The sequence below is a fragment of the Bison bison genome, unplaced genomic scaffold (genome assembly GCF_000754665.1).
Source record: "Bison bison bison isolate TAMUID 2011002044 unplaced genomic scaffold, Bison_UMD1.0 scf7180017864516, whole genome shotgun sequence".
Taxonomy (NCBI): Eukaryota; Metazoa; Chordata; class Mammalia; order Artiodactyla; family Bovidae; genus Bison; species Bison bison.
Window position 1 is genome coordinate 107372 of NW_011495069.1, and position 13310 is coordinate 120681.

General features: G+C 58.8%; 1 protein-coding gene across 1 annotated transcript in view; it reads left to right on the forward strand.

Annotated features, from left to right (window-relative positions):
- PADI1 (peptidyl arginine deiminase, type I) overlaps positions 1–13310 on the forward strand; it is a 44503-nt gene that overhangs the window by 18484 nt on the left and 12709 nt on the right. Inside the window, exons 2-11 of the mRNA XM_010829928.1 lie at positions 2851–3031; positions 4127–4199; positions 4817–4878; positions 6198–6315; positions 6396–6521; positions 8445–8617; positions 8761–8864; positions 9814–9937; positions 10318–10425; positions 12176–12327. Of these exons, the coding sequence (XP_010828230.1) occupies positions 2851–3031; positions 4127–4199; positions 4817–4878; positions 6198–6315; positions 6396–6521; positions 8445–8617; positions 8761–8864; positions 9814–9937; positions 10318–10425; positions 12176–12327 (1221 nt within the window). The remainder of the gene's footprint in view (positions 1–2850; positions 3032–4126; positions 4200–4816; positions 4879–6197; positions 6316–6395; positions 6522–8444; positions 8618–8760; positions 8865–9813; positions 9938–10317; positions 10426–12175; positions 12328–13310) is intronic.

Sequence of the window (13310 nt, forward strand, 5' to 3'; positions counted from 1 at the left end):
GAGTTTTCCAAATTTGCTGGCATATTGAGTGCAGCACTTTCACAGCATCATCTTTCAGGATTTGGAATAGCTCAACTGGAATTCCATCACCTCCACTAGCTTTGTTCACAGTGATGCTTTCTAAGGCCCACTTGATTTCACATTCCAGGATGTCTGGCTCTAGGTCAGTGATCACACCATCGTGATTATCTGGGTCGTGAAGATCTTTTTTGTACAGTTCTTCTGTGTATTCTTGCCATCTCTTCTTAATATCTTCTGCTTCTGTTAGGTCCACACCATTTCTGTCCTTTATCGAGCCCATCTTTGCATGAAATGTTCCTTTGGTATCTCTGATTTTCTTGAAGAGATCCCTAGTCTCTTGGGGCACAGCACGGGCTTAATGGCTTTGAAGCGGCACACGGGATTCTCCCGGGCCGGGAACCAAGCCCGTGGCGCCTGCGTCGGCCCGCAGGCTCTTAACCACTGGACGGCCGGGGCAGCCCCTCGCTCCAGCTTCATCTTTACAGCAAGGAGAATAGTAGCCGCCTTGTGGGCTGTGATGTACATCGGTGCTCCAGACCCTGCGTGGGACCAGGGGTTATTGGAGCCACGACCGTCACCACCACTGTCACCGGGCCCTGTGCTTTGTGGGGACTAAGTGGCCACGCTGGGGATTAGGGAGGCCTGTCTGTTTTCTCCAGGGGAGTTTACATTGGCTGGGTTCTCAGGAGTCCGGGAAAGAATGGAGACAGGAGCTGTATTGAAGGACCCCTCTGGCAGTCGGGTGGACATCTGCACGTGGCCTTGACCTTGGGTGGTGGCCTTGAGGCTGATGGCTCTTGGGGGATGGCGGTGGAGAAGCTTGGCATGCAGTTCCCTTGTCCATCTCCCCTCTAGAGTGCACTCTACACGGCCAAGGGCCTCACGGAAACCTGGGGCCTCCCCCAGGGACGGCAGAGGGGGCCGCACAGCACAGGGTCACTCAGGGAGCAAGGAAGGACAGGTACGCCCTCGGAGGCCCCGCCGGCTTGGCTTCAGGTGCTCTGCAGCCCGAGTTTGCAGAGCACCCCTCTGGGTCTTTGGTCCAGAAGACCGGCCCCTCTCTGCTGTGGCTGGGAGCAGCTGTGGTGTGAGAAGCAGCGTGCAGGCCCAGAAGAGGGGTGCCCCTGCCTGGGGCTGGCACACCAGGGGCTCCACGACCCGCCCTTTCTGGAGCCCTGAGTTCTGGGCTACCAGGTGGCTGCGGGGCGTCAGGGGAACAGGAGAAGTTTGCACTGGGCTCTGGCGTCAGTCAAGCGCTGCACTGCCGGGTAGAGAGGGGCCTGAATGCCCTGGCGGAGTAGGGAAAACTGAGTCCATTCATTGATTCAACAAGTGTTTATGAGAAAGACTACAAGCCGAACACTGTTACAGATTCTGGGCTGCAGCAACGAGCAAAACAGACAAAATTCCGTGCCCTCAGGGACCTGAGCTCCTAGCAGGACAGACGAGCAACACATAACTGTCTGACTGGGGTTTCCCTGGGGGCTCAGATGGCAAAGAACCCGCCTGCAGTGCAGGAGACCTGGGTTCGATCCCTGGGTGAGGAAGATGCCCTGGAGCAGAGAATAGCAACCCACTCCATTATTCTTGCCTGGAGAATGCCATGGACAGAGGAGCCTGGCGGGCTACAGTCCACGGGGTCACCAAAGAGTCGGACAAGACTGAGCGACTAACGGTGTGATTAAGAATCAGAACAGAGGGACTTCCCTGGCGGTCCAGCGGCTAAGACTCTGCACTCCCAATACAGGGGGCCCAGGTTCAATCCATGGCTGGGGAACTAAGACCCCACATACCACAACTAAATAGATAAATAGAAATATTTTTTAAAAAAAGAATCAGAACAGAATGACAGAGGTAAGGGGAGTGGAAGAGGAGATGAGGAAAGGTGTAGCATTACACAGAGTGGTAGGTTGGGGGGGTGGCCTCACTGAGAAGGCGACATTTGAGCCCTGAAGAGGGTAAGGGAGGGAGCCTAGTGGGATCTGCAGGAAAAGCGTTTTCTGCAGAGGGAACAACCAGTGCAAAGGCCCTGAGGCAGGACAGCCTGGCAGCTTCAGGGAACATCGGGAAGGTCAGCGAGGCCTGAGCAGAGCGAGTGGGGAAGAGCAGGCCCCGGGAGTGGGCAGGGGCTGCAGGTGGGAGAGGGCTGACCAGGAGGGCCTCGTGTGCCGTCCGAGACGATGCTGCGTGTGGCTGGGACCAGCGCTTCTGAGCACAGGAAGAGCGTGCTCTGTTCGTTGGGGAACAGACTTGAGCACGTGCAGGCGGGCCGAGGAAGCTGTCTAGGACTCTAAGGGGCCAGGGATGGCAGCAGAGGACGTGAGAGGTGGGTTTCCCATTGGGTTGGAGAGTTTGGAAGCATCAGAGCTAGAAGTTTCAGGAGAGGGGTGGGGCTGGGGTTGTCCAGAGGGGTTCCGTCTCTGCGCTCTGGAGTTTCAGGGGCCGCTACGGGAGCGGAAGGGTTAAACACTATGATTTGGCGTCACCATCAGGCCCCTTCTGTCCACCTTCTGCCCAGGGCTCCATTCAAGGTCCGCGGAAACAACTCTGCCCCTGAAACAAAGCTCTGCGGCCTTGCTCTGCTCCAAGCCCTTCGTGTTGCAGATGGGGAGACTGAGGCCAGGGGGTGATGGGCTCAGGGCAGGTCATGTGGGCATCAGTGGAGAGCTGGGATGGCGCCCTGGGGCCTAACCAGTTTGGTCTCCTGGCCAGGGGCACCCCCCACGCCCCACCCCAGCCATGGGGCTGCTGTCTGCATCGCCTGGCAGCACCCCCTACCTTGCTGGTCTCTTCTGCACCCACGACGCTCCCCTCTCTCTTTTCTGTCAGTGATGTGCCTGAGGGTGCTGAAAACTTTGGAGTTTCTGGGAGCTCCGGGGTGAAGATCTTCATGGTCTATGACCCAGCGCGGGTGACAGAGCCCACGGGCAGGGTCTACTGGCCCCTGGATGCCAGCGTGGAAGTGGTCATATCGGTGGATGCAGCCAGTAAGGCTTTAAATGACCTCAAGGTAAGAGGTCCCTTCCCTGCAGAAGGTCAGAGCCCCCGACAAAGCACACCCCATTCACACACCACCCTAGTCAGCCAGCCCCACGAGGCTACGACACCCAAATCCACACCCAGGACACATCCCGAAACGAGCCATAGACACCTAAGCCTGTGAACCCACCCACGCCAGCACCCACACACGCAGGAATGGACACTCCCATAAATGCACAGCCTGCCTGCTAGCCCCCTCAAGTTCACAGACACCTGCTTGGATCCCAGCTCCACACCGACCCCAAACAGGCCCTGCCCACTCCCATGCAGACAGGCGTCCTCAGCAACAGCCGAGCACACACATACACGCATGCATCGGACATAGGAGCATACCTGGATGCGTGCGTGTCTCCCACCTAAGGAAGCGGGAAACCTCTCTCACAGACAACACAACGCCTTCTCACTCGCCCCCAGGCGCCTGCCACACACACAGTGACCCCAGACTCACTGATTCAGCTTTTTCTCCAGTGACACGGGGAAAGTGAGGGCCGTGCAGCTGTTGAGAGCAGGGGCCCTGGAGCTCAGACTCCCCCTCTGAGCCCCGACTACTGGACCCAGCCTGGGGGCTCTCGTAGAGGCCCAGGTCGAGCCCTTTGCATGGACTCTGGGCCATGGGGAAAGCTCTGTGAGCATGGGCTGCGATCGTGGGGTGGGAAGGGTCGTTGTTCCCATTTTACAGATGAAGAAACAGAGGCTTAGGGAGACTGATTACCTTGCCCGAGTGACTGGTGATGACTGCCCCTTCCCTCATTCTTTCTCCCTGACCTCCCCATGGATTCCTAAGGGTCCGGCTGCCCCCGCTGGGGACCTGCCCCCACTCTGTCTGGCCCTCCTGGCCCCTCAGCCCAGCTCTGGGAGCCAGGGAGGCATCCGCTCTCTCCAGCTGGAGAAAGTGGCTCTGGGTCCGGGCGCAGAGCCCGTGGGCCCCGGGCCTTCACCAGCAGGGAGCAGCCAGGGCCCCCATCCCCCATCTACACAGGGCCCTTGGGGTGTCCCCTCCGCCCCCCGCCTCAGCCATCCCCGCAGGCCTGGCCGTGCCCGCTGAGGGCTGCCCGTGTCCCCGCAGGTGAAGATCTCCTACTTCGGGCAGCCGGCGCGCGGGGCCCTGGGCCACAGCGTGCTCTACCTCACAGGCGCCGGTGAGTCCCGCATCTGGTCCAACTCGGCCCCTGCCCTTTCCCCGCCACGCTGGCTGCTTGAGGGGCTTAGGGAGGCTCATGGCCATCTTCCTCGTCCACCGAGGAGCTTGGCGTCTTCAGAGGCCACCCGTCTGCTCCAGACCCCCAGCGCCGGAGCCCCAGCTGTGCTCACAGCCACAGGAACCTAGAAACTGCACGGCCCATGGGTCTCCAGCCAGACCACAGCAGGCCTCCTCCATCCAGAGTCCCCGGGCCTCAAGGCTCGTCACTAAACGTGGGGACCTGCATGCTGCGTTCAGCCAGATCCCTGGCAGCGGCCCTAACTGCGGAGCCAGCAGCTGGAAGCTCAGGCCTCGTCCTGGCCTCCAGAGTCAGGGCCCCCCAAGGGCTAGCAATTCAGGGCATGCAGACGAGTGAGAAAGTCAAGAGCCCAAGGCTTGGGTCCCTCAAAACCCAGAGCCACAGGGGTGGGCCTCCCAGGCATTGGGTGTGGTCCCCAGAACAGGGCTGCCCGGCTCTCCTGGGCTTGGGGAGGGGTCAAAGCTTGCCCCAACCTGGACGCTATGGTGGGACGGGGGACCGGGGAGCCCAGGTAACCCCTCACCATCTCTTTTCAGACATCTCCCTCGACGCTGACACTGGCCGCACGGGCAATGTGAAAAGGAGCCAAGCCGACAAGGTGGGCCTCCTCTAGCTGTCCCAAGACGGCAGGGTCGACAGGCAGACCTGGGGGTGGTCCTAGGGTGGGACGGCTCTGCCTCCAGAAGGGTGATGGATTCCTGGGCTCTGTGTATCCAGCAGTGTGGGGAAGCCATCTGAGGACTTCCAATCAGCATGAGTGGGCCTGACACTGTGTGATCAGAGTGCTGTGTGACTCCTGGAAAACAGCTTACCCTCTCTGGGTCTCTCTGGTGCCACCCTACACCTGGGATCTTTTGCTTGAGGTCTTTTCTATTTCCTGGGCTGTGTTTGGACCCCTAAGCATGATAGGTGCTTCATAAAAGGTTGTCAAATGGCTGAATGAAGACTTCCGGTAGAGGAGGCGGCATGGACTACCCTGGTTAGATTCCGAAGAGAGAGAGGGTGGGGTGGGCTCCGGGCATTATCCCACAGGAAGTATCTGAAGGCTATCCTGGAAGGATAGAAAGTAAAATTTGTGGGGAAGGACCCCAGGGAGGAAGCCTGAGGTCCTCTGTGGACAAGAGGGGGCAGGACCTCCCTGGATGGGTGTGCAGGCTGCTCACTGCACAAGGCTGCTGAGCAAGGCAGTGAGTGCGGCCTGGGATGCAAAGCGTGTCTTGGGCCCTGATACAGAGGGGGTGGACAAGCGTGCCATGTAGGTTAGCAGTGGTCCTGTGAGGTCCCCCAGACCCAAGTTTGAATCCCACCTCTGTGACTTAGGGTTCACCCCCCCAGAGCCTCTTTCCCTCTTCTGTAAATGGGGAAAATAAACTCTGACTTGCAGAGTCTGTGAGAACAAAGCAGAGGCAGGTCAGGAAGAGCTTCGGTCACAGAGGCAGGGCTCCAGCCCTCTTCCCCACCTGTCAGCTCCATCCTCCTTGTAGGGCCTGCAGGATCACAAGTGCACATCAGGGACCACTGGGACAGGCCCCGGAGAGGACCCGGGTGGGGAGAGTCCCAGTAGTTCTCTCACCCTCCCGAGGTCAGGGCGAGGCGTCTCGGCCCCCAGGCAGGGCCAGGACTGGAGAGCCTGGCAGAGGCCACTTCTGGGCTTGGAGCTGCCCCCTCCTTTTGCGGGCGGCGGTTGGGAGGGGCTGCCGTGTACGGGTGCTCAGGTTGCTCGCTGAACAAGCATGGAGTGACTCTGGGTCTGGAGAGCTGGAGGGCTCCAAATCTATTATCCCTCTTTAAATCTTCAAGTAAACCTGGAATACAAAAGTCTCCAAGCTAACAAGGCAGACAGCTCCAGCCATGTCCAGAACCCCTTCCCAGAGACTGCTGGGTCCCGCTGGCCCTAAGGCCTCTCGTTTTGCACAGGAACGCTGGCGCTGGGGCCCTGAGGGCTATGGGGCTGTCCTGCTGGTGAACTGCGACCGGGACAGCCTCAGGTCCGTAGGGACGGACCTCACCGACACCCAGCTGGCCTCGCGGGATGGTGAGCAACAGACGGGACGGGCTGCCCGGGATGGCGCGGGGGGCGGCGCACGGCTGTCTCACAGGGACCACGCTCTCCAGACCTGCAGGACATGTCCCCAGTGGTGCTGACCTGCGATGCCCCTGATGCACTCTTTGAGAGCTACAAGCTGGTCTTGAACGTGCCACCTTCTGATTCCAAAAGAATGCGGGTCTTCTGCGCCCGGGGTGAGTGGCCTGGAGGGGCCTCTTCCCTCCCTGCTCCAGCCTCTGCTTCCCAAATCATTTCTTTTTTCTCTTATCCACATCTCTCCCTTCTTCCATCATCATTTTGTAATTCTCACTACCACTTAAAAGCAGCCACTGCATCACAACAGGATCCATGGCCCAAGGAAGAGGGTCCCAAGCTAGACCCATTTTACAGAGGGGAAAACTGAGGCTCAGACATGTGAATTCACTGCTCTGAGTTTACACAACCAGTTGGGAGTGGAGCAGGCATTCCAAGTCAGTCTCTTTGGGCACCAAAGCCCCTCTTGTTTCCACGGCCCTGGCCCTCCCCCCGACCCCATCCCTCCTCTGCTGAGTCAGTACAGATTGAGCTCTCAAGGCATGACAAGTGCTGTCCAGGCTGGGTGAGGTGGGGGCGGGGAGCAGCAAGCCAAGGCCCAGCCCTGCCTTTGGAATCCAGTTATGCTGCCGGAGAGTTTATTAATCAAACTATGTGGCTTAGAACAGAACAAAACCAATCCTTAACCCTGAGGTGACCTTACTCGTTTTTATAAATAGCAAGAGACCTTCCTACCTCTTCCTTCTTCCTCTTCACTGTCTGTTCAGACTGACTCAGAACTCATTGCAGCTGAATTCCAGCAGGAGCCAGAATGCTTCTTCTCTGCACCAGTGCTGGAAAGTTAGGGAGGGGTCTGGCTTGGAAATACTTACTGCGATTGCAGAACATAAGCTCTGTGTCCGTAGGTGAGCTGACAAGCCTTCCTGCCGTAAGAACACGCTAGGGTACCGCCTCCCAGACGACCCTCGGGGGCCGGGAAAGGAGACGGGCCAGAACTGCTCAGCGCCAGGAGCTTTGTTTAAAAAATTGAGACGACATTCACAGAAAATAAAAATAACCATTTTCAAGTAAACAATTTAGTGACATTCCCTGGTGGCTCAGATGGTAAAGAATCTGCCTGCGATGCAGATCTGAGCTCGATCCTGGGTTGGGAAGACGCCCTGGAGAATGGAAAGTCTACCCACTCCAGTATTCTGGCCTGGAGAATTCCACCTGATGGGCTACAGTCCGTTGAATCACAAAAGAGTCGGACACGCCTGAGCGATTAACCAGCGAGAGTCACATCCCCCAACCCCCATCCCTGTGCTGCATCCGACTCTTTGTGACCCCATGGACTGTAGCCCACTAGGCTCCTCTGTCTGTGCGATTCTCCAGGCCAGAATACTGGAGGGGGTTGCCGTTCCCTCCTCCAGGGCACCTTCCCGACCCAGGGATTGAACCCTGCCTCTCATGTCTCCTGGGTTGACAGGTGGGTTCTTTACCACTAGCGCCAGCCAATCCCCAGCCCTAGGCCACCGCTAACCTCCTTTCTGTCCCTATGGACGTCCTCGTGCTGTGCGTCTCCTACAGATGGGATCATACCGTGTTTGCCTTTCACCGTGTTCTTTCAGCTACTATAGTGTCCTCAAGGCTCGTCTGTGCTGTAGCACTTATCGGTAATCGGTACTACATTCCTTTTATGGATGAAGGACATGCCGTGTGGGCATTCTGTTTATCCCTTCATCCGTGGATGGACATTTGGCTTGTTTCCACCTTCGGGGCCAGCTGCTTTTATTTCCTTGTCCGATGTAAAGCTTGCACTGACCTCGTGAGAAACGTAATGTTAGCCCATTTTACAGATGAGGAACTGAGGCTCAGAGAGGTTGAGTCATTGAGCTGAGGTCACGCAGCTAGCACTCGACACTGCTGGGGAGGAGCCCGAGTCGCTGGCTCTGCACCTGCGTTCCTGGCCTCGGGTCTCCTGTCCCATGCCCCACACCCCTGCGTCAGCGCTGGGCAGCCGGAGTTACCGTGACAGTGAGTGCCCCTGGCTATCACATGACCCTGCGCCAGCCTGGCCCCCGTGCTGATTCGGGTCTCCCTAGGTGGGAATTCCCTCCTGGACTATGAGCAGGTGCTGGGGCCCCAGCACCTGTCCTACGCAGTGGCCCGTCAGCCCGGGGAGCGGAAGATCGGCCTCTATGTGGAGGGGCTCAGCTTTCCCGATGCTAATTTCTTGGGGCTGGTCTCCCTCAGCGTCAGCCTGGTAGACACCAAGGTAGGTGGGGCTGGGGGCGGAGACGGGCTCAGGGAGCTTCAGGGCCCAGCCGGAAGCTCCAGGGCTGGGAGGCTGGGGGCTGGGGCTCCCGAGGCCTGGTGGGGCTCCCTGCGGGACCCACTGAGTCCCCATTCTCCCCCCAGACCCTGCCTGAGGTGCCCCTCTTCACAGACACCGTGGCCTTCCGCGTGGCCCCCTGGATCATGACCCCCAACACCCAGCCCCCCCTGGAGCTGTATGTGTGCAGGTGAGGCCTCTCCCTCCCGCTCTCCTGTCCCCTCTGGACTCCCAGAGACAGGAGCAGAGCGCGGTACCGGCTTGGCCCTGCACGCTCGCCGGCCGGGCTCACCGAGGGCCCCCGTGGGCACACCTGGGTGACAGACGCAGTGAGCTGTCTGGGCCATCAGCCCACCGGCTCTGAGCAGCCAAGGCCCCAGCTCCAGCTCCCCATCCTTACCCTGCCCTGCCTGTAGTAGTCCCGGAACATCCTGGGTTTATTCCAGGCAGAGGGGCCAGGCCCTGTTCAGGTTCCTGGGGGCAGCAGGAGTCCCAGCCTCCCTCTGAGCTGGCTGTGTCCCTGGGCCTGCAGAGCACGTGAGAATTCAGCTTCCAGGACCGTCTGTGAGTCCCGGCCACCCCTGGGTCCCTGGTCCTTCTGCCATCTCTCAGAATCCTTGTCAAGCCCCTGGATGGGCAGGGCAGCCTGGACTGGCACGACTACTCCAGGGCCCTGCAGAGGCGGTCAGACCACCGAAAGGGCTGCAGACGGCTGGGAGCTTAAGTCAAAAGGAAGGCTGTGGTCAGACGGGTCTGCTCTGGAGAGCCGGCTCAGGTGTTCAGACAGGAGGGGGCCCTTTCTTTCGCTTTGCTGACTCGCCTTTGTTGAGGCCAGTCGTGAGAGACAGGAGGAAATGGGCGCCTCCCCCTCACTGTCCCCGTGGCCGTGAGACTCAGTCCCTGGTCTCCTCAGCAGGGCCCAGAGCCCCGGGCCTGCCCCTCCCCATCACTCCTGCCTGATGGCATCTGGGGACGTGGTCCGTCTCTGTCTCTCGCCCACGAGCCTCTCCAGCGCGGGGCTGTGTGTGGAGCCGAGGGTGGCCCCCCCAGCCCAGCATGGACGGCACCCAGGCCCCTCCGTCCACCCCCAAGGCTGCCGTCAGCAGCCCCGCTTCCCTGCCCTCTCCTGTGATTTGCAGTGTCCTAGACTCTCATGGCCCGAATGCGCAGTTTCTGAGTGACATGTCTGATCTGGTGCGGAAAGCCAGCTGCAAGCTGATGATCTGCCCTCGGGTTGAGAACCGAAATGACCGCTGGATCCAGGTGGGCGAGGAGCAGCCCTGGGCGCGGGGGGGGCAGCCCAAGCCCCGTCCCCCACCCTGGCTTCGGGGAGCGGCCTCTGCGGCTCTCGCCCAGCTTCCGTCTCCCTAGAGAAGCTGGGTCGGCCACCAGGACTCGGGGTGGGCGCGCGGCCTGGGGGAGCCCTCTCCTCCCACGGCCGGCACCGCTCGGTGTGTCCTGCTCCCCCCCGGGGCCTCTGGCTCAGGCAGAGCCCTCCCCCAGCTGGGTCCCCAAGGGACCTCCTGCCCGCTCGAGGTCTTGGGGAAGGTCTGCTGCCCTGCCCATCCCGGGCCTGGGGCGCTAGCCCCTTCTCAATGCGAGACCGAGGTGGTCACAGAGGCCTTTTTCTCTCGCCTTCCCAGGATGAGATGGAGTTTGGCTACACTGAGGCCCCGCACAAAGCCTTCCCCGTGGTCTTCGACTCCCCCCGAAACAGAGGCCTGAAGGATTTCCCTTATAAGAGGATACTGGTACGTGGCAAAGGGCAGAGTGCAGCCACCGTAGGTGCCTGCCCCTGCGGGACCCACTGCGCAGTCTTGCCTGGCCCCAGTCCTTCAGGGGCTGCAAAGGGACGCAGGAGGGGGGCTCTGACGAGCGGGAAGTTAGGGGGAGGCTTGGGGAGGAGTATGTAGATGAAATGCAAATCACCCCTGTTCTGGGAGGGGCCCTGGTCTCCCCCCAGGGGCTGTGAACAGACGAGTCAGCTCCTCGGAGAGCAAACCGCCCTCTGGAGGGCGCGAATCCTCAGGACCCGCACAGCTCCTGCTTGGGTGCCGGGGCCTCTACTCAGTAATCGATGTTTTCTGAACACCTACTATGTGCCAGGCCCCACGCTGCCTGCTGGGCACAGGAGGGCGGCAAGAGCCGCTCCAGCGACCACGCCCTGAGTTCCAGGCCCTCCCCGCAGCTTCTCACAGTTGCTCATTTAATCCACATGGACTCCTGTGAGCGAGTACTATGATTATTCCCTCCTTACTGAGGCTCAGAGAGGCTAAGCACTCGAGACCACAGAGCTAGGTAGCAGCGGCACTGAGGTGTAGAGCCAGAGGGGCCGCCTCCACGGTCCCTGCTCTTGACCGCTAGGCTAAGCCGCCTTCTGAGGGGTCCCTGCCCCAGAGCACCCGCCTTGGCTGATTTACTAGCGTCCTCCCCCACGGCCAGGACAATGCCCGAGTCCCGGGGGCTCCACTAGGGATGTCCAGGAGCTCCTGGTCACACAGAACAGGGCCGTTACCCCACCCGAGACGGGTCAGAGGTCAGTCCCCAGGGAGGTGACCATGAGCCCTGCAGGCTGAGTCTGCATCAACAAAGGGCCTGACCCCAAGCCCTGGGCTTGACCAGTCCATTGTATTTTCCACCGATCTCTGCTCTACCCTGGGAGCTCAGATGGTAAAAACTCTGCCTGCGATACAGGAGATGCGGGTTCCATCCCTGGGTTGGGAAGATCCCCTGGAGGGGGGCATGGCAACCCACTCCATTATTCTTGCCTGGAGAATCCCATGGACAGAGGAGTCTGGTGGGCTACAGTCACGGGGTCACGAAGAGTCGGTCGTGCCTGAGTGACTAACACTGTCTTTCTGGTCTGTCTAGATCGTTTCCTTTCTTCTACTTCCTTTAGGTTTAATTTGCCATTCTTTTCCTAGCTGGAAATGGAAATGAAGATTTTTCAACCCTTTCTCTTCCTAATGTGTTTAGAGCTGTGTCGTTCCCAAGAAATGCTGTTTACTGGAATGCCCACGGGTTTTAACATGCTGCGTGCTTATTACCTCTCACTTCAGAATACGGTGTGATCTCCCCTTTGATTCTTCTTCGACCCACGGGTTCTTTACAAGTGTGTTGTCTCATTTCCAAACATCTGAGATTTTCTACTTACGGTTCTGTTATTGGCTTGGGTATCGCTCACCAAATGGAACTTATGTTTTAAACGTTTAATTTTCTGTTGGAGAACAGCTGATGAGCAGTGCTGTGCTCGTTTCAGGCTTGCAGCAAAGTGACTCAGTTATGCCCATGCGTGAATCTATCGTTTTTTTTGGGGGGTGAGTTTCAATAGCACAATGCTCAGGGAACAGAGAGACCTTGTGAAAATCGAATAGAGGTTGTTTCTAGGGAGTAGATTCCTGCAGGAGCACCGCTCGGCCCCTACCCCGAGAGCTGTCTCTTCCTGTTCAAACTGACCCCTCCTTGGCGGGGGGGGTGTGGATTTTCCTGGTTCTCCCCTAGGGTCCTGACTTTGGATATGTAACCCGGGAAATCCAGTCTACCGGTGTCTCTGGCCTTGACTCCTTTGGCAACCTGGACGTCAGCCCGCCAGTCGTGGTGGAGGGCAAGGAGTACCCCCTGGGCCGGATCCTCATCGGCAGCTGCCTCCCCAGGTGAGAAGCCGGGGAGCGGGGAGGGCACGGGGCTGGGGGCTCTGGGGGTCCCGGGGCATGCAAGGTGGCATCTATCCCCCACCCCCCCACAGACACAGACACAGCTCTTCAGTCTGAGAAGTGGTCCTAACTTCCTGCATGGACTCCTAGAATCCAAGACTCAGAGGACTGGAATCTTGGATTGAAAAGCTCACAGAATCTTTGGAAAAACCAAACTAGTGGCCCACAGTGTTCTGACGTGCCTAGAATCTTATGGGCGTAATTAGTCCCCACATTGCTGCTGCTGTTTCGTTGCTCAGTGGTGTCCAGCTCTTTGTGACCCTGTGGACTACAGTCCTCCAGGATCCTCTGTCTATAGGATTCTCCAGGCAAGAACACTGGAGTGGGTCACCATTTCCTTCTCCAGGGGATCTTCCTGACCCAGGGATTGAACCCCAGTCTCCTGCATTGGCAGGCGGGTTCTTTACCACTGAGCCCGTGGGGAAGCCCAGTCGCCAACATTAAACATATATATATCAGGAACCTTCATATAAAAAGCAGATTTCTAGCTGCTTTTGAAACATCAGAAGAGCAAGGAGGTGATTTATAATCCAGCACAGAAGTAGGAATGGATCCTTTGACTTCTCAGGGGAGGAGATAAAATAAGTGCTGTCCTAGCAACAGTTGGAAAGGGTACAGGCATCACCACGGGGCTGCAGTCAGGATACCTGGATGACAGAGGTGATTCGATGGGTCCCACCCTGGGCAGCTGTCATCAAGCAGGAAACAAGGTATTTAGAGTTTAGGGCTCCAGATGGATGACAGTGTCTGCTAAATCCTCTTGGGAGGGTCCCCAGGGTCCCCACCCAGCCTGCGGGCAGTTGAAGAATGGGGTGTGTAGCCCAGGGATCCCAGTGTAAGCCCCTGCTTCCTGCCTAAAGACTGAGCCCACCGCAGGCCCCAGGGGCGGCCTTTCCCTGTGTGTGGGGTTGGCCTGGAGCCCA